The sequence below is a fragment of the Rhinolophus sinicus genome, linkage group LG03, assembly GCF_036562045.2.
Source record: "Rhinolophus sinicus isolate RSC01 linkage group LG03, ASM3656204v1, whole genome shotgun sequence".
NCBI lineage: Eukaryota > Metazoa > Chordata > Mammalia > Chiroptera > Rhinolophidae > Rhinolophus > Rhinolophus sinicus.
The window spans coordinates 55,525,281-55,545,757 of record NC_133753.1 but is presented as its reverse complement, the minus strand read 5'-3'; the positions used below and the strand labels follow the sequence as shown (position 1 = coordinate 55,545,757).

Sequence of the window (20,477 nt, the reverse complement as noted above, 5' to 3'; positions counted from 1 at the left end):
TGTTCTCTAGATAATGGGCACCGTGGGCCTTTATAACTAGATCTCCTACAAACAAAATTCAAACCGTAACGGATGTTTAAGAATTATATTTGAAATATTAGATATTACCTACCAATACCTCTGTATTTTTCAGTTGTTCACACGTAGACACACAGTCTTTTATACTCTTTCTTGGGGAACAATTTTGAGATTTTTCATCAGTTGGATCTTCTTTCTTATCCTGTTCATTTTTTAATTGGTCTGGGTTTTTGCATTTGAAGCCTTCATTATCTTTATTGAGATAATTTTCTATACTATTAAGTTTCATATTTTGCTTACATGTTGTAGGTCTTTTTGAGTCTTTATTTGAGCACTTCTTTTCAAGTTTGTTCAAATATCCAGACATTTCCAACATAGTAACTTTTACTTTTGAGTCATTTTGTTTTGAATTATCAAATTGGTGATTGTTAAAAGACTCCGGATTACAATTTTCATTTTTTACCATTTTTTCCTTATACTTATTTGTGCAAATCTGTTTGTCGATACCGTTGCAATTTGAACACCATTTATCACTTCCATTGCTAATTTCTTGCTCCTTACATTGACATTCAGAAAGTGTATTTTCCAATCTGATTGTCAAATCTAAGTTATTTTCTTTGCAATGAGACATATTTAAGAGAGCCAATAAACTAGTGGCTTTGTTCTGTGTCCCTTGAAATGTACTCTGGATGACTTCACTAGGATTGTCCTGATATAGATGTTTCTTTATTTGAGGTTTCAAAGAGGACTTGACTTTACTATTGCATTTAAAAGAATTAAAAGATTTCATAGGTATTAAGTTTTCCCCTTCACTGAAGTCTTCTAACAAAGAAATTTTTGTATTAGAAATGGAAACAGAGGCATCGTTCTTATTTTTCTTCAACAAATTTTTGTCTTCATATGAACTCCTAAACACTTTAGAAGGAACTGAACTGGAGTCATGCATGTTGAATGATTGCCGGGGCACATGTGATGCCGTTGGATCAATATGTTCCAAGTGTTGAGCAATCCTTGCAATAACATCTTGCCGCTCCTGGAGTAAGGAGCCTATTAAAGGATTGGTCTCACCAACAGACTGACGAGAATAAAGACCACTGGAAGTGCAAGTTTCACTTTGAAGAGTTTCTAGTTTTACTTGAATTTTCCCCTCACCGGTGTCTCCTAAAGAGGCAAACTCTGGACTACCAAAAGAAATGGAGAAAGTTTCTTTACATTTTCTCACATTTTCATTTTCTTGTGAAACCCGGAAAGCTTTTGAATTAGGTGAACTAGATTCTTGCATATTAAATGCATGTCCAGAAACATGTGAACTGCTCGGATTACAATCAATCAAATGCTGAGCAATCCTTGCAATAACATCTTGTCGCTCCTGAATTAAAGAACCTATTAAAGGATTAGTCTCACCAGCTGACTGCCAGGAACTCTGGTGGCTAGAGACATCGGAATCAATCATTGAAAATGATTTTAGCGTTCTCACTGATGTTTCATGTGACTTTTTATTTCCTGGACCACGGAAGCCCAGAATATTGGCTTGACATGTTCCATAGTCAGATTTATTGCCAGTGCCTAGACAGAGTTTGCCATTTTTGACAGCTGCAGTATAGTCTGGAGTTGTGCCATTTTTCATATGGAATACGCTTTCAGGTGCCATGGTCCAAGTTTGTTTGCTACACAGACGCTGTGAACTGTTTGTACTACATTGTTCTGCTTCATTAGAAGTGTGGTGCTGATGGGCTTTAAGTTCGTGTTCTTGAATTCTTTTCTCATAAAGGCCAATATTCGTGTGAATACTACAGGTCAAAACTGGGTAATTAGATTGTCTGGGCAAGGACTGAACGCTGACTTTCAAGGCCACGTTGTGAGAAACATTGGGAACAGGAAACACGTGTTCAATTGGAGTCTGTGAAAAATTCCACTGCAGGTCTACATCAGCAGCACTGATTCTAGAATCACACAGAAAAATATGGAATCAATGGGTTAATAAAAAATATACCACGACTGTATATTATTTAAAATTTTTTAAACCGTCATCCAACTGTCTCTGTTTGCATTAGTTACTATTGAGGTTTTACTATTAGCTACTTTACCGTGAATGTTATTCTGATAAAACCAACATAAGGAGGGTGGTAGGTTATGCTTGGAATAAAGATGATCTTCTTTTTAAGAACACCAACCCACTTAAGCATTCAAGCTCAAGAATATTGTAATTTAAAATATTTGTCAAAACAGAAAAAAAAGAGGACTTTGTATTTACCACTAAATAGATGGATTCAGCTAATTCTATTGTGTAAGGGGATTAAGTGACACTGTCTATCTCATGGCCACCTGCCTAAAGAGACAATTAGACAGTTGTTCAGCAGCCTGCATATTTCTAGTTTTCAAAATACCAAAAATTAAGTAAGTCTGCCATTATGGAAATTCAGCAGCCCAGAAAGTTCTTCTGTTTTATTTATAATGGCAGCACTAAGTCCACTGTTAGTCTAAAGTAAGCTGAAAAGTTCTCTGAAAACTATTCTGAACCAAATTTAACCCAAGAAATAAAATTCATACTGACTCACATCTACATTTCTCTGACTTGTTTTGAGAAAAACATTAGTAAATTTTATCCACTTATATTTAGAAACGAAGGAAATAACTGAACTATATTTTACCTTTTAAATAGCTAACCAATGTCACTGAACACACACTGTATCCTTTTTTTGCCCTGTACATACCTGTAAAGAATATTTCGTGGAATAGCACCGTGAGAAACACTCAGCCAAGCACTTAATTGAGAAAAAAATACAAATGAGCGGACAGCCAACAGAAGAGTCTTCTCTTCTATAAATCGATCACCACTCCTAAGAGAAGTAAAAAGAGCACCATCTAAATGTCAGCAAGTACAAAATGACTGAATTCAAAGGGATTCAAAGGTAGCCTGTCCCCTGGGGACCCAGGGACCCCCGCCACCCCCGGGCCAAGCCAGTCCCACAGGTCCCAGCGCAGGGCCAAGCTCAGGATGCATGCTTTCAAAGCAGAGGAGTGGATTTACTGGTGTCACTTAAAGTCACTTAGGTACCAAATATCTAAATTTTACTACATAAACAAAGGGATTCAAAGGTAGCATATATTATTAAAATAATTTATAGAAAGTAGTGGGAACACCTGATTTACCAAAAACAACTTCGAACTCAGTTCTACAACTTACTGTCGAGGAACTGGCTCCAATATCCATCTTTCTAATAATAATGCATCTTGCTTAATTGCAGGATCATTTAGATCAATTCCTTCTGTGGTGGGCCCATCGTCGCTATAGCAGCAGTCGGGCAGCAGCATCACTTCCACCATGATTGGAAGGTTGTTCTTCCACAACAACGCGACCTCAGATCTGGTTCGTCTGGCTTGGCGACACTTAGAGAGAAAACGAATATAAGCAAAATGTCTCAGTAACGCACACAGTTTTATATTAAAATTGAAAATTATAATTGCAAAGTTTACATCTGTATGAGAAATGAGTCATCAGTTGTAGAACTTGCTTAGATTTGTCTCTTTAGGTTTCCTCATTAAATCATGAATTAACACTCATGAGCTCTAGAGTGCAAGGATTAGTACTGAGCAATATTCATGATGCAAATTTTCTTGCGGGGGTGGGGGGGGATATCTCTGCTCTATCGTGTAGGAAAAGAACTGCCATACACAATGTCTGACAGGCCTCGAGGTGGCCCAGTCTTGCCTAGTTTGTTAATTACATCAGCCTTACAAAGGGAAGATTCATTCTAAGTGAAGACCAAAATATTAAAAACTCATTTTCATTAAATGCTCAAACTACACAAGATTTTAAAAGTTTAAAATTTTGGACTACATTTAAGAAACTAACTGGCAGGAAAATCTTTATAGCAAATAATACACTATTTACCAAAATAAATATTTTTAACAGTATTATACAAAAACATTAACAGGATAGTAAAAAGTAAACGCCCATTAAAAAAAAAAAGGAATATAAGAGCAAAATTGGTTAATGTGGGAAAATAATCATTAACATCAATCTACTAACTAAGTAAGAACATAAAGTCCATGAGCTAGGGCTGATGCTCTAAAATAAGCTGAATCACAGTAGCAAACATAATCTTAAATCTGGTGTGTGAGAAGGCAGGCCTGGAATCGGCTGCCCACCTGCCTGCTGATCAGCAGTTACCTGCTGTACCTTCAAGGGCCTAAGGTACAGTAGGTAACTGGATCTAAGAGCCACGGTTATTGGCTATGATTCAGGATTAGGATTTTTTTTCTTTACAGTTGTCACCAATTTTGTATTTAAATGTGAACATTATAATTGTGATGTGCAAATGTGATGACCAACTTTATATAGTTTATATAGGTTATATAAAAAATAAAAATAAAAACCGTTCAACACCCAATTCTTACCTGGGCCAACTTGTCACTACATTCATGTTTGGCGGTTACTGGGTAACAGGACTGTGCTGGAGGGCAATGGAAACTTTCTGAGCGACCTTTCACAGAACATTCAGGCGTTCGTCCTTCTGTTATTAACAAGGCCAAAGAGACCAGGAACTCCTCTGCATCGTATTCAAAATATTCATCTAGAGTATCTGGTATGAAAAAAAAGAAAGCAGAGCCCTCGCTTTAATGTACTCTTCATAAGAACTCATCTTTTATGCCTAAAATAACTACTGTCACATTCCATATTCAACAAAATTTTTAAAAAAAAGAAAAAACCCAATCAAACAAAAAAAGGAAAATACAGACATTCCATATTCAAGTATATTCACTAACAAAGAGTGAAAAGAGAATAAAAATGAGGCAATTATAATATAGTAAACTCTTGATTCACAAGACACAGCATCAGGAGACGGTGGATAATTCAACATTCCAGTTAAGAAAAGGCTGGTTAAAATTATGGCATTAAATTGTTTTTATGAAAATTTCAGTTAAAATACCTAAGATTTAGGAATACCTTTTTAATCCTACAGATAACAATGTGTTTGGATGTCAAGTACAATAGTTTTTCCACACAAAACTTCACCAATAGCCAAAGGTTAAAATGTTTCATGCCATATATTTTTAGGTGAGATGTTTTATTACTATTATTAAATAGTAGAAAAATATAAAGACCCAAATGCATGTTTCTCCTCTTTTCTCCCTTCTCCTTTCCTTAACTTGTTCCTTGTTCTCACAGCCTTAATTCTGTGATGTGGACGTTCCTAGCCACGGGGTCCTCTCTGACTTCCTAGACAGTAACAGTAGCTTCAGAGGGAGACAATACTATAGTTACCCGGCAAGAGATGGCAGCCCCAAATTGCAATATATGAAGTGTGGTATTTTTGGGTTACTACACAATTCCAAACAATCCAACCTGCAGGTATTTTCACTTTTCTGTAGTAATTTTTAAATTTCTCACAAGTGCTCTAACGTTCTCAAACACAGTTTTAATCTTCAAAATTGTCAACCTGCAACACAGGTTGAACATGCACGCACATACACATGCACATGCACAAAATTCAATCCTCTGTGCAGTCCAATTAAGCAACACATATTTGAAGTACCTACTACACTGTATTAGGTCACAGGGGGCCACAGTGTTACACTGCACACAGCTCCTAGTCTCAAAGGGTTTATGATTCAGAGATGATAGTAAAAACAAATGGAGGACTATAGCATTTAACAAATTCCAAAGAAGTTCAGATAACAGTGGTAAAATTTTGCAAAAGAGGTAGGTGTTGAGTAGAACCACCATAGAGAACGTGCAACTTGAATGGACAATTTCTATTGAGAAAATGTGCAAAGGGCAGGACTAGAGCTAGACTGTGAACAGTCTTGAAAGGTATGATGAAAAATACCTATTTTCTTTCAAGAAGGCTTATCTGGAAAAGAAGGAGCCCTGAAAGCCAACTTTATTCAGCTGGTATTTTAAGACCACTCAGAAAAGTTTCCCTAAAATAACCGTTTGTAATACATAAAATAAGAGCCAACACTTAGTAACATTGCCAATGCATTGCCAGTTTTCCTATACATTAACTCATTCAATCTTCAGAACAGCTCTCAAAGGTGGGGACTATTGCCACCATTTTACAGATAAGTGAAGCACAGAGAAGGTTAAGTAACCTGAGCAAGATCGCTCAGCTAAGGAAGAATTAGCAAAGCTGGAATTTGAACCTACGAAGTCTGGCTCCAGAATCTGGGTTCTTAACTACCCCATACATGCTTTCTTTCATCATGGCTATAAATTTTGCTTTTACATACTTTAATATATGTTTGTAAAAATGTAAATGAAAAGGACATATATTTAACATATATTTTAATAACATATTTTGGAATATTTATGGCATAGAATTAGTTTCCAGGAATAGAACCCTAATTTATAAGAATGTGCCAACTAGAAAAAAAAAAGAGAAGTCCCAACCTTCAACTAACGCTTCTCCAGAAACCAATGAGGTCATAAATCAAGGGTCTCCTGGGACTCACTGAGTTAAATTATGGTGTCCTTCGGAAGCAAGCAAAAGATGTAAAAAGGATTCCATTCAGTCTTTCTCTGGTGGTTCTGCAGGTTTTCAAGGCTAGCTCGGGCTTGCCATGGGCTGCATGGCAAGATTTTAGCTCCCGGGATCCTTCTCTGAGCTCATCCGGTTTCCTCCCTCAGTTTGTGAGGTAATCCTGGAGAGCTAAGAATTGTGGCAGAGCAGTGGCTCCGAATCTATGGAACCTGAGGGATGCCAAGATGTCAGCTACTCCATGTGAGAACCAAGGATGGCCCACAGCCTAAGTCATGTCTCCAGGGGTGTATTTCTATTTTTAAAAAAACATCTACAGTATTTCCACTACTAAGAGAAAACTACCAGATCAGATTAGGAAAGGGGGACAGGCATGAGGAGGTGGGAGAGCATTTTTTAGAGTGTTTTTCTTTTGGGTTCCCAGGACTCCATGACTTATTACCTTTATGCAAAACTGTAATTCATCTCCAAAGCCCTAGCAGGGAATGGTTTAATTACACACTAGGAATCATCAAGTTTAATGTGCTAAAAACTAAACTGTTATGAAAAAACCTTTTTGAATAATACAACATTTGACTAAAATTTGGGTGCTTTGGTCATTATCTCTTCAGGTAGTAAACTAAAAAAAATTCCAAAACCATGATCTGCAATCCTTTGGACGACTTACTGAACGTAGCCAGAATTGTGACTATTTATATGAAAAACTTGAAACAAAGATTAGAGAAGACAGTAGTTATCTATGTAACTATTACACAAGCATTTCAGGGAATAGTATGACTTATACAATGGCATTATGAAACACATAAAATACTGTCTAAGTGCATGTGACTATGTGATGACAACCTTTAGGAATTTGTCAGGAAAAAATTTATGGGTAATCTAAATTTTCATAAATGAGAATACTAGATTCCAGTAGTCATTAGAAAAGAGGCAGTTAAAATTTTGATAATGTCACCCTCTAAAACACCAGGGAGCAGAGTTTACTGTCATAAAGAATATGAATAGTAACTAGGAACTTCACATCATGCCGAAAATTCAACAGATATAACTTGATATTTTGATACATAGCTTACTCCAGAAATAAGTTATGATCTTAGGGCCTCTAAAGACAATTCACCTTAACAAAAACAAATAGTCTTTCAAATCTAGACAAATGTGGACTGTTAGGCTTACTGACTAGTTACACGTTTTAGAAGATAAATTATTTTAGGTGAAACATAACATTGAAGAAAACAGAAAGGATGGTACAGATTTTCACAGGCTATGAAGGACAGATCATTGGAGACTGGGAATGAATTGATCAAAACATAGTTCTAGAATCCCTCTCCCTTTAAGCCCTCAATGAGGATTGTGCTTACACCAGTCTGACTGGTAGCCATGACTGGACTGATTGCTTCTTTAGTGGCAGATGTTCTGGCTTGGGAGTTTAGCCATTTTCTTAAAGTTCCCCATTTATTCCGTCCAACAAAAGAAGTGAACAATTTGGCTATTGGGAAAACTTTGAACAATCAGATTGATCCACAGATGAAATGGACTAACTCGGGAAGTAAATTCTTCATCAGCAGGGGTGTTTAAGGACAGACTGATAACACTTGCCAGGGGTGTCCTTGAAGGGATTTAGACATCCAGTGGTGGCTGGATTAGACTTGCAAGGGTTCTTTCAACCCTGAGAGTCTCTGAATCTCTGCTCTTCAGAAGTAGCTCCGAAAAAATCAAGAGGGAGAAACCAGAAGCACTAACCTCCTTCTTGGGAAGCCCTAACCAGGAGCCCCTCTAAACCAACACACTTACTGATTTAGAACCACACCCAGGATAATGCAGAATTACTTCAAAGCTCTGTCTAAAAGGAATGGAATAAGAATGTCTGACCCATTACTGGGCTGCTGTATGTGCTGTCCAGTTTACTTCTACAGCCTGCCGAGGTAGTAAAAGATTCCACGCCCCTCATGACATGGAATAAGCATGAGAACAATTTGGGGAATTGCTAGTAAGAAAGTTTCTCTAAAAATAATGTCTGTTTGGAGGATAATCTGGAATATGAATCAAAATTCTCCTTCTATGAATTTATCCCAGGGAAATAACAGAACAAGCACACCAAGCTGAATGTTCGAGGACATTTATTAAAATGTTCATACCAGTTAAAAAAAATTGAAATAAACCCAAATGTACAACAATGTGGGACTGGCTAAATATATTGTGGTACAGTTATACCTAAAATAATGATATAGATCTACTTCTGACAAGTATAGGTATTTACAGTGTAAGAGAAAACACAATGTTTCAAAAGAAAGATGTTATGATGATGTGTTTGTGGGATCGCCTGGGCATGCATGCATAGAAAGGTATACCCACAACAAAATATTATCGGTCTTATAAAGCAAACACACAAACTAAATTTTAAATAAATTACTATTCTCTGACTGGTATTAGATAAATAAGGCCTAATAACTAAAAAATAACATGTAAATAAAAACATTACCTAGTGTCAAATATTTTAATTAAACAAATATTTAATTACGTATTTTAATTAAATAAATATTTTAATTATTGTTTTGTAGAATCTCTAGTAGGTACATCACAGTTTGGTTATTTAATACAGGAATTTGTGAAGCCACACATATGTAACAGCATACTGACTGGTTCTAGTGTTTTCTTTTCTCTTTCTTTCTCCCTTCCTCCCTTCCAATTTAAAAATAAACTTTAAAAAATTAGGTGAAAACTAGAATCTCATACTGATATGAGAAACATTTATGTATGGATCTAAGAATGGGTGTCAAGATCAGCAGAAGAGGTTACGCAAAAGAATTGGACTCTCAGTTGAGATAGCCAGTATGTAGGTATTAAGACTTCATTTATTCAAAAAATATTTATTATACTTTTCTAGTCACTGAGACTTGGAGTTTATATTCTAGTGGTGGCAGAGAAAAACAAAAACAAATTAATAAGAAAAATATCAGATGGTGCTAAGAGCTATGCCATAATTATTAAAAGGGTGATGTGAGAGCTACTATGTGAACGCTTTATACCAAGTACTCAGGGAAGGATTTTCTGAGCAGATGACATATAAACTGAGATCTGAGGAACAAGCCATTCAGAAATTAGGGGAACGAGCATTCTGAGCAGGGGGTCTAAGGTGAGAATGAATGGGTAATGTCCCTGGAACTAAAAGAAGGTAAGTGAGGCTGAAAGGCAGTGGGAGAGAAGGGAAAGTGGTAGATGAAATTTAGAATGGTGATCAAAGACTAGATTATGAGAAATTTTGAAACAGTGCGTGGACTTTAAATTTTATCCTAAATGCAATGGGAAGCCATTGGAGGGTTTTAACTAGAGAAATGACATAATCTGATTTACATTTTAAAATGATTACCCTGGCTGCTATGTTGATAATAGAACTGGAAAAAGAATCAAATTAGGTATAGTTAGTTTATTGCAGTTGTGCAGGGTTGGGGATACAGTTTTGAGAATCACTGGCATTTGGAGAGTATTTAGGGTCAAACGTTACCTGGAAGAATTATGTACGACACTCGTGACAGAGCCCTGGGGCACTCCAATAAGTAGCAATCTGATAGAAGATGGTGAACCAGTAAAAGGAGCTGTCATGTAGGGTAGCATGGAAGCCACAAGGAAAAAAAAAAATGTTTCAAGGAGGGCGTAGTTAATGGTCTCAAACACTGGTGAGGTTTAATAAAATATTTGATGCTAAGAAGCCATTGGTGACCTTGACTATAATCATCTCAGTCGATGGGGATGATGGAAGATTGGACAGATACAACATACACTGTCAATTATTCTGAAGGGTATAGATGATAAATACAAAAGTGTACTTTCCTAGTCCTCTCTCAACACAAAAACCATTCATGTTTCACAATAGCCCTTTCTATAAAAGCAAGGTAAGTATTAAATAAGCAGTATCATCACTCATACAAAATTGTCTCCAAATTCCCAAAACGAGAAGTTCCCTTCTAAGTCTATGGGACAGAGGCAGGAGATTTTTCCCTCTCTTTGGTCCTGAAATCCAGTCACTAAATCTTACTAATTTGTTGTTTTAAATTTGTCTTGCAATGAAACACTTCGTTTTTAACCTCAAGAAAATTACCTAAAATTGGAAAAAAGAAAAAAAAAAAGGAAATTCTCTAGTTAGGTTCTTACTACTTCATACCTGAATTACTACAGCAATCTCCTAGCTATTGATTCCAGTGTAAACTCTCAGGCCTGCCATCAGGGCCAGGGCCACCACACAGAGCACTGCCAGATTCTGAGGTGAATGCTGCCTTTTGGAGCTGTACACTGAGGTGACCCTGCTTTAGACTCCACCTTTGCTTCTTCATCTCATCTTTTATTAATCCCTACGTGGCCTCTCTGTTTCAGCCAAACTGTTCTCTATACCATGCTCTACTTATTTCGCACCTTGTGCCATTGCTCGTTCTTTTTCAGCTAATAAACATCATTGCTTGTCTCCTTTCCACCAATCCTGAGCTTTCGTTCTGAAGAGCTTTCCCGACTCCATTTTCATTCACAAAAGAGCCCTTTCCTAACTCATTTTCATACTGATCTTTCACACTTACTGTGTATCCTTCCCCAGAACTTAGCCACCTTAGGCTATGAATGGTTACTTCACGGTGCTAGCACACAACCTTAAGGGCATGAATTACACCTCCGCATGGGCAAGTTTCACTCTGTTCCACCGACATATTGTACTACTAACCTCCGCCAACCTTCTCCCAAACTTGGGGCACTGATCACAAATGTGACCATGAAAAAGCGAAGGGCAGATCAGTGTAAATCAACTGCCAGTTCAGGAAAAACTCAGCATTATCTTACCAGCACCATAGTGACAGCAACCCATCCATGTCTTTATAATAATATTCTTAATATTTCACGATGTATACCTCCTAATGGGTTAAATTCTACACACATTGAAATATTTTTGGTTTCTAATCTGTACGTTCCAATCTCAAAGGTATGTGTTGTGTTTCTGTTTCGAATGAGAAAAGTATCTTAGAAATCATGTAGTCTCATCTACCTTACTTCTAGATGAAGAAAATCAGGTGCAAAGACATCACTTTCTGGCTTACTGTTGTATATTGCTGCGAACTAGAATCCAGTTTTCTTTATTTCTAGTACAACTTGATTTATATACCGTGAGAAGTCTTTAAGCAGAGAATAAAAGGCAAAGTTGATGTTAGTGACAAGTATAAAAAAATAGTGGCCATGTCTGTAAACAAAAGAGCAATTTTATTTTTATTTTTTTTAAGGAGGGCACAGCTCACAGTGGCCCATACGGGGATCGAACCAGCAACCTTGGTGTAATCAGCACCACGTTCTAACCAACTAAGCTTAACCGGCCACCCCAAAAGAGCAATTTTATATGTGCACTATTATTTTATGAATATTAGTTACACATAAATATTTTCGCTTACAGAAGAGTATCTCCAAATACAAAAATATTCTTTATTTCAGTTGTTAAGCAACAATAAAATTTAAACTGAATTTTAAAAGGTCCTCTCAGCACCTGTTATGAAAAAAGCAAGTAATCTGTAAACAAACTGATCATGGAAGGACTTTTAAAAGCAACTTTCTGGATTTGCATGTGGTTTGTTGAATTCAACCAAATATTTCTGTTATACATTTACATTATATAATAACCACTGAAGTTAAAACTGTGATTAAAGCATTACAATATTCTGAGGTGCCATCTGAAAAACTAAGTCATATATATGCTTTTTATAATAATCTAGCTCTTTGAAAATTGGTTATACATTTTAATTGCTATATAATCCAAACATTCAATTAAACAAAGATGATCACCATCATTTTAAGTTGTGAAGTGTTTTATCAAGTGCTTCCTCATTTTAATTCTCATGATGTAACACAGAGTAATAGTTAAGAGCATGAACTCTGAGGTCAGGCAACCAGTCCTTCTACTTGCTAGTTTTCTGGCTTTGTACAAGTTACACAACCTCCCTTTGCCTCAGTTTTTCAATCTAGTAAATGGGAATAATAATAGTATCAAGCTTCAGAGAATAGTTACCAGGATGCAGTTATTATTTGTAAAGTTTTTGGAATATTGCCTGGCACTTGGTGAGCACCACATAAATGTTTGTTAAATTTAAAATAAAAATAAATGCAATGATGTAGGTCTTTCTCTCATTTTATAGATGAGAAAACCAAATTTATAAAATCATTTGCCCAAGGTCACATACATTACCAGTAAGTAGAAAATCATCTCTAAGGAACAGTTCTTAACAATTCTCAATTACAGAAGCTCATACTTATTTTTCATTTCACACAAAAATGATTCAAGAGCCTACTCTACCAACTCAGGGCATAGATTCTAGAAAGCTCCTCAGACAGAGGTGTCTTCAAGGATTCTTGGTGTTAAAAGAATTTGGACAGCTACTCCTTTCTTTCTTTACATGTCCTCTGTTTAAAGCTCTCCCAATTTAGATATCATGGAAAAGGCCTAGATCATACAGTTCCAGAAAGAGCAAGAGGATATTTCATTTAGAAACATTATCCTTATAATGCTTAGAAAAGCTGTACAATTGTATTTTCTTATAAATAAAGTATTTCAATGTTCTGTTTTGTGCATAAACACACTTAGAGTTAATTAAAATCAAGCCTGGTCCTTTTATCACCAAAGAAAAACAAGTGGCTTCTGTACACAAAAACACATGGAGTAAGATTTTAAAAAGAAAAAAAGAAAAAAGGCCAAGTCCTGACTTTTGTGTAGAATTCATGAATTAAAGAACTCAAAGGAACTTTCAAGAGCATGTATTTTTATTAATTTATAGATGAGGAAATTGGACTACAGAGAGGTAAAGTGTTCAGCCACACACAGCAATATAATGGTAAAAGGAAGGCCGAAACCAAGATCTCCTCTGTGTGCAAAATGTTAGAAATTTGAGGACTGATTTACAAATCTCATCCAGTCTGCCTAAATTCTACTACCCTACTAAGTCCAATTCCAATTCGGACTCAGGGGAGAATCATGGATGGAGAATGACCCTTAGGTATTTGCTGGCTTAGTATCCAGGTCGTTCTTGTTGCTCATCCTGCATCAGCTAACCAGCCTCTGGACATCAGTTCTGGTCCTCACTGTAAAACATCTCGGCGTCTAATTCCCAATCCCTGTGAATTCTAACTGGGCTTTCCAGTTTACATGGCTACCAGTTTACCAGCATGCTCCTTGTCTCTCTGCCCATGCAACCACTCAGGACCCTATTGTTTGCCTCTGAGAAATAAAGTGCTTACCTACCTAAGGTGTGTTTCCTCAATATCTATTATATCTGGTATGGATTCCTGCGTGACATGGGCACCCAACTAAAATCTCACACTTTGAAAGTTGCAAAAGAAGAGCTGTGAGTTAGAAAACACCAACTAGAGAAGGGAAGCAGGAGTTCAAGTGTGTTAAAAGGAATTAAAGAGTACACTGTTATAAACTCCATATTTTCCAGTGGAGGAATTGAAAATCTTCTAACTTATTTCTAGTTTCCAGTTTCAGTTAAATTTCAAGTCAGGCGGGAAGCAGATGCAAAAAGAAATCCTCTCATAAGCTTCGGTGTTCCCACCGCAATGATCACGGGACTGTAACGACTGTTAGTGTCAAATCAGACTATAAACTCTGGGCGTGCAGGAGCCAGATCTAACATATTTATCATTCTATTACCAGTGCCAGGACAGTGCCTGGCATATAGAAGGTGCTCAATGAATACACAAGCAAATGAATGAGTGCTTATGTGTAGCTATGTAGCTCATTAAAAGACTTTGGCACTTGTATATCAACTTGGAGAATTCAGATATTATAAGACAGGTAAACTCAGATTATTAGCTCTACAACAAATGGCAGGTTGAAGGTGGTGTGAACATCAGTCAATGTACAAGAAGTCTTTTTAACTTCTATTTTACTGTTTTGAAAAAACACAATTTAACTTATTCACACTGATATTTTAATAAAGTAGTTAATACACACACACACACACACACACACAACCACTAAAATGATATTACGTATGTTCCTGGGCCTCAGTCAACAGTATTTCAAGATAATTTATATCCAACTTGATAGCCAGTTCTGCTATCTGACAGTATCTTCTCTAAAATGCTAAAAGCTAGTAATTTTGAGGGGCAGGTCTCGCAGATTTCATAACATTAAATAAATCTCACAGAAATCAAAGGAAAAGCCTTGGCCAATTCCCTAATCACGAATTCTCTATCCTTAATAATTAGCACCACTAGTATAACCAATGGAAATAAATGGAAGAAAGGCAGGCTTAGTGATTTGACACGTGGGAATTAGGAATTTAAATTATTTTCAACACTTTGAAATGTTTCTTAAAATTTTCTATGCTGCTGTTTACGTTTGAAGACATTCTGACTACCAAGTCCAGAACTAGTATTTTGAGAACTTTTTACATATGCAAAAATTAAGATGATTGTTAGTAAAATCAATATAAGATATTCACTCAATCATTCTTAGATATTTTAAGATTAATAGTATTTTATAAAGCACTTTGAACTTCTTGAAACAAAGAATCTAAATAATGTTAAAAGCCGAACATTTCTAGTCCTAAGATTAAAAACAACCTAAGAGAATTCTGTCAGAATAGAAGGTGCTCCTTTGATAGGAGCTATGACAGGCCTGTGTGCTCAGAACTCAGGCCACACTGAGTTCCTATGTATTCTAAGTTACTTACAGCCAAGTAATAACATAAGTACTAACCCTTTTTCCACCTTCACAATTACCCACCAATTTCAATTTGTTTACCATCACTATTTACTATAGTAATAAAAACACACACAATGCTTTATAGTTTTTAAAGCACTATTGTAGATTATAGCAAATCTTTTGAAAAAGTATGTATTTTATGTCATTGAAACTGCTTGGGTGATTATATTATAGATTAAAAAGCTTGTATGACAAAGAAATATGGCATTTATGATTAGTATTTACATATCTTCCATTAAAATAATTTTAACTAAAAATGTTACAAAGGCATAACATAAAAGAAACAACTCTTTTATAGTAGTAAAACAACTGGTGGGTTCATAAAAAAATTTCAATCTAATTAACTGATCGTTGGATTTTTTTTTCACCCAATTCATCTGACATTTTCTAGGTCACAAAAGAGCAGAAAGAGTTCATCAAAGGCTAAGGAAGGTAAAGCGCGTCCTTCATGCAATTCTGAAAGGCGACTCTCTTCCCAGAGGACTGTAATTGGCTGCCATCACAGACATCTCCTTTTCCTCTCCTAACCAGCTTCCCAATAACACAAAGCCTTTAATATAGACGTGCCATCCACATTCCTCCAATGGCTCCTTCACAACTCAACCACAGTCATTTGTGTGGAGGTAAGGGTGTTTTTTAAGAAAACAACCAGTTAAGATGAAAAGGATAAGTAACTAAGAATTGGAATCAAAGAGAGAAAAATGGGAGAAAAAGGGCAGGGAGAAATAAAATAAATGAAGAGGAAAGAACAAACAGCAGCAGGAAACTAAGAAGGGGGTGAATATAAAAGGAAGAAGAGAGAAAACACAGTAAGAGTAGAGCTTGAAAAGTTGATCAGATGCGGGGGGTGGGGGTGGGTGGGTGGGGGTAAAACTCTTAAGAAAAGCCCTGTGTTCCCTAATTGCTCCTCAGACTCCTTTCCTAAACTGCTATCTTTCAAACACCCCAAAGTAGGCCTCCCTGTCATCTCACACATGGTCTACGAGCACCTCTACAAAAGGAGCCCTAAACTTCTAAAAGGGTTGTGTTCTAAAACTTTGTCCAAGCTGGTTATTGAGCATTTAGAACAGCTGTCTTTTTTTTTTTTCCCCTTCTTCCGCCTCCCCACCCCCACTCCGGTTCAAGGCGTTGTTTCTCAGTCTAGTTGTGTAGGACACAGCTCCCTGGCCCATGCTGGTATTATGGGCCTTGCGCCTAGGAGCAGGGCACTCCAACAACCTGAGCCACCCGGCCGGCCCCCAGCTGTCTTTATTATAGTTCCTGTGCACCAACGAGCGAAGCTACACTAATGGCACCATGGAGACTGAAACAAACAGAAAAACCGCCAAAACAAGGAGAAAGTATTTGCAATCCTAATAACCAACAAAAGATGAATATCCAGAGTATTTCACCTAAGAATCCAGAGGGGCTAAAGAACATAAGTTGCTGAACTCCTCTAATCATCACAAAATACAAATTGGAGCCACCATGACATACCATGTCACAATTACCAGATTTGGGATGGAAAAATTAGTCTGACCAAGTAAGTATTGGTAAATGTGTAGGTCAAAAAAGTATTCATACCTGCTAGTAAAAGTATATACTGGTGCAACCAACTTGAAAAATAATCAGGCATTATTTAGCAAAGAACTGCATGTCCTATAACTCAATAATTACTCCCCTAGGTAAAGAACCCAGAGAAAATTTTGTGCATGTGTACTAGGAGACCAATATAACAATATTAAAAGAAGCACTGTCTGTAAGGACAACAAAATTCTGGAAATAACAAATATCTATCATCTAGAGAAGGGATAAATTATGGCATATTCATATAATGGTTTACAATACAAAAGTGGACATAAATATAAGGATAAGTGAGAGCTGCGTGTGGATTATAGCAGACTATAACTAGCATGATTCTATTTATGCAAAAGTTTTAAAAACAAGCAAAATTAAACACCATACTTGATGGTGACATACATATGTAGTAAAAGTATAAAAATAAAGCACGAGGGAATAATTAACCCAAAATTCTAAACCATGGATAGTTCACGTGTGACTGGTGGGGCTGTAACTGAGGTGAGGCACACAGGAGCCAGCAAACAAGGGACTGGTGATGTTCGTGGACAGCAGCTGCATGAGGGATTGTTCTTATTATTACTCTCCGAACTGTCTGTAATGCACACATTATTTGTATGTACAATGTGTTCCATAATTAAAAAAAAACAGATTACTAAATTGTCTTACATACATGACAAAAATAAACTTTTGAAAATTTCAGCACATACATGGAAAACCAACACCTGGAAATTGTGCACTAATGTAAAACAGGATTATCGCATGAAAAATAAAACTGTGCTGGGATTAACCTCTTTTGTTCTACCCTGTTTCCCCAAAAACAAACCTACCCGGACAATCAGCTCTAATGCATCTTTCGGAGCAAAAATTAATATAAGACCTGGTATTATATTTATTATATTATATTACATTATATTATATTAATATATTAGACTATTAGAGCTGATGCATTAATTTCTTTTTTTGCTCCAAAAGACACATTAGAGCTGATTGTCCGGCTAGGTCTTATTTTCGGGGAAATAACATGGTAGGTTTGGCTCTTGTCCGATTATACCACCTCTAAAAATATCCCTGCCAGCTTTAAGATTCTAGAAATTATTAAGGTGAAGAATCACTGTACAAAATAAAGGGGAAAAGACAATACTCAATTTATAGTATTGCTTAACTTTCTATAGGATACAAAGCTGGTAAATTCAAATAATGAGAAAACACCTATGCCTAATTTGCCACGTATATTATTTCTAGAATGAATTTTACTTTTTTTCATGTAAGAATCAGGCTTTCAAGCAAGACTTACTTTGAATTGAACACCAAAATTGAAAACCACTATTAGCAAAAAGTTAGAAGATTCCCTTGTTGGTTGGACAGATAACTAAAATGTTCTAAAACACAATAATGACGAACCAAGTAATTGTATGGCTCAAAAAGTTTTCTTTTGAAATTGAATAGGCAGTCCTTCGCTTTCACATGAGTACAGTATTTGCTTTTGGGTTAAATAAATGTCACTAAATATACAATAGACTTACAACAACGTTGCTTTCCTAGGGTGTTTGCATCTTGTAATGCAGTCTGCTAGAAGTCATGGACTCTTCTGTTTGTGGCAGAACTTAAAGCACCTCTATTAGCCCAGTCCTTACCAACTATATGACTTAGTTATTTATAGGGTTACTACATGTCTGCCCCCTATAAACTGTACAAGGGCAGGGATTTGGGTCAGTTCTGTTGACTAACATAGCTTCAATACCAGCAACCATGACTAGTACATAATAGCACTCAAAAATATTTGTGAACAAAATTATTTATTTCTACATTGTGAAGAAGCTAATTATATAAATCAATACTACATCCAGCTGACAACAGTGTTAGTATTTCCTACATAACTTTCCCTTCATTATAAGAAGTTAGCTGTATATCCACTGACTGAAAACATTTTTAAGTAGAAAAAAACCAATTCAATCTGAATTTTAGTTCATGATAGTATTCAAAAGGTACAGTACTTCAATTTAATGAGCACAAAATATTGACTGTAACTTAAGCAAGAAGCTCTCTTAATGATTTCTCTGGTATCTAAGAGATAATTTATTGTTTGATAACCACATTGCTTATAATAATTTCTTTTGTTGGTTTCAAATGATCTTAATTTTGTTAAAGGTTAAGAGGTTTTAAAAATGTCAAATTATAACTCATCTAAACTTTTGAAAATTTTGAAATTTGATACTCTTACAGCACTGTGATGGTTCTATAATATATATAGCCTGAGAGAAAAAACAAAAAAGGGCTTTATGATCGAATAGATGTCAATTCAAATACCAAGTGACTCTAGGCAAGTTAAAATAATAATTCTTACCTCTGAGAAATTTCTGAGAAAAAAAGACTGCCCTTTGATTTTTGTTATATCTTACTATGGCAGGAATTATCAGATTAGATTTCAGTTATTATTTCACCTTAAATAGTAAACCCATTGTAGTCAACAAGTATTTTAAAACCTCCTCATAGCCAGAAGACATTCTTGGTGAAGTTTTCATATAAAGGACCAGAATGTAATTTAAGAAACTACTGATTTCATGAGGTATTTCCTTTATAATGTAATTTATTCAAGGAATGCCATGATGCATAACCTCTTCCCATCTTCAGATATGAAATGATATTACACAATATAACTGATGGCCAAAGAAAAGTAAAATTTAAAATTCACATACAGATTTGAAAACAAAATCAACCTTTAATAACTATTTTGTAACTGCAATAAGTAAAATACTCACTGTAGAATTCAAGTTTATTATTTCACAAAGATAGCAGTAAGACCCAGTAAATTCAATCCTGGGCAAGTTCAGGCATGTTACTTAATTTCTTCATTTATAAAGTGGTAATGATAAGAGTCAGGGGAGAAAGGAACTTCTTCCCTTTCCTCAGATTGGACTTCTGTACACAGGGAGAGCAGGACTTTACCACAAGCCTTATCTCCCCACCAGGGTGTGTATTTAAGGTAAAACAGTTGATTTCTATATTCACCACTTTTATGAATTTTTCCACAAATCCGGTGGGGTCACTAATCTGCCTGGTTTGATTTTGGTAGTCAGTGGGCTATTTCCAGTCCCTATGGAGTAACAAGGACCTGATTTAGCCACACACCTTAAACCACACAAAATACACAAACAATTGTTTTTAGGTGTTGGACAACAGACATTGCAGGACAGTGATCCCTGAGAGGGAAATAAACAGGTGAGCCCTACAATTGCCCAACCTTACTGCCTGGAGTAAGTTTCTAGGCTGAGTGTAGGAAAGAGGAAGCCAGACAGAGCCCAACAGTCTCTGAATTGAGGACAAAAGAATTCGGGGGAAGGGAGGTCAAGGTGGCTAAAGTTGCAGGGCAGCATACCAGACAGGAGAGAGTAGCCCACAGAAAGACAGCTCTAGAGAAACAGAGAAGCAGTGAAAGAAAAAAAATACTTGCCAACCTAGAATTCCTTAAAAAGCTAAACAGAATGCTGTTTTAAACACAGAAAAGCTGAAAAAAAATTCATCACCAACAAACCGGCACTATCAAGAACGTTAAGTGAAGTCCTTCTGTCATAAGGAAAATATCATTTAGAAATCTGAAGCTACACAAAGAGCACAGGAAATCATAAACATGTAGGCAAATATAAAATAATTTATTCTTAGTTTTTACATCACTTTTAAATAGAATT

General features: G+C 36.1%; 1 protein-coding gene across 11 annotated transcripts in view; it reads right to left on the bottom strand.

Moving 5' to 3' along the window:
- ATOSA (atos homolog A) overlaps positions 1 to 20,477 on the bottom strand; it is a 110,861-nt gene that overhangs the window by 22,783 nt on the left and 67,601 nt on the right. For all 11 annotated transcript variants that reach the window (XR_002138657.2, XM_019747072.2, XM_019747075.2 and 8 more), the window contains 4 exons: positions 4,420 to 4,604; positions 3,206 to 3,408; positions 2,733 to 2,858; positions 113 to 1,961 (listed from right to left, as the gene is read on the bottom strand). Coding sequence is in view for 10 of the 11 variants with exons in the window: in XM_019747072.2 (XP_019602631.2) it covers positions 113 to 1,961; positions 2,733 to 2,858; positions 3,206 to 3,408; positions 4,420 to 4,604 (2,363 nt within the window). In the remaining variant the exon portion in view is untranslated. The remainder of the gene's footprint in view (positions 1 to 112; positions 1,962 to 2,732; positions 2,859 to 3,205; positions 3,409 to 4,419; positions 4,605 to 20,477) is intronic.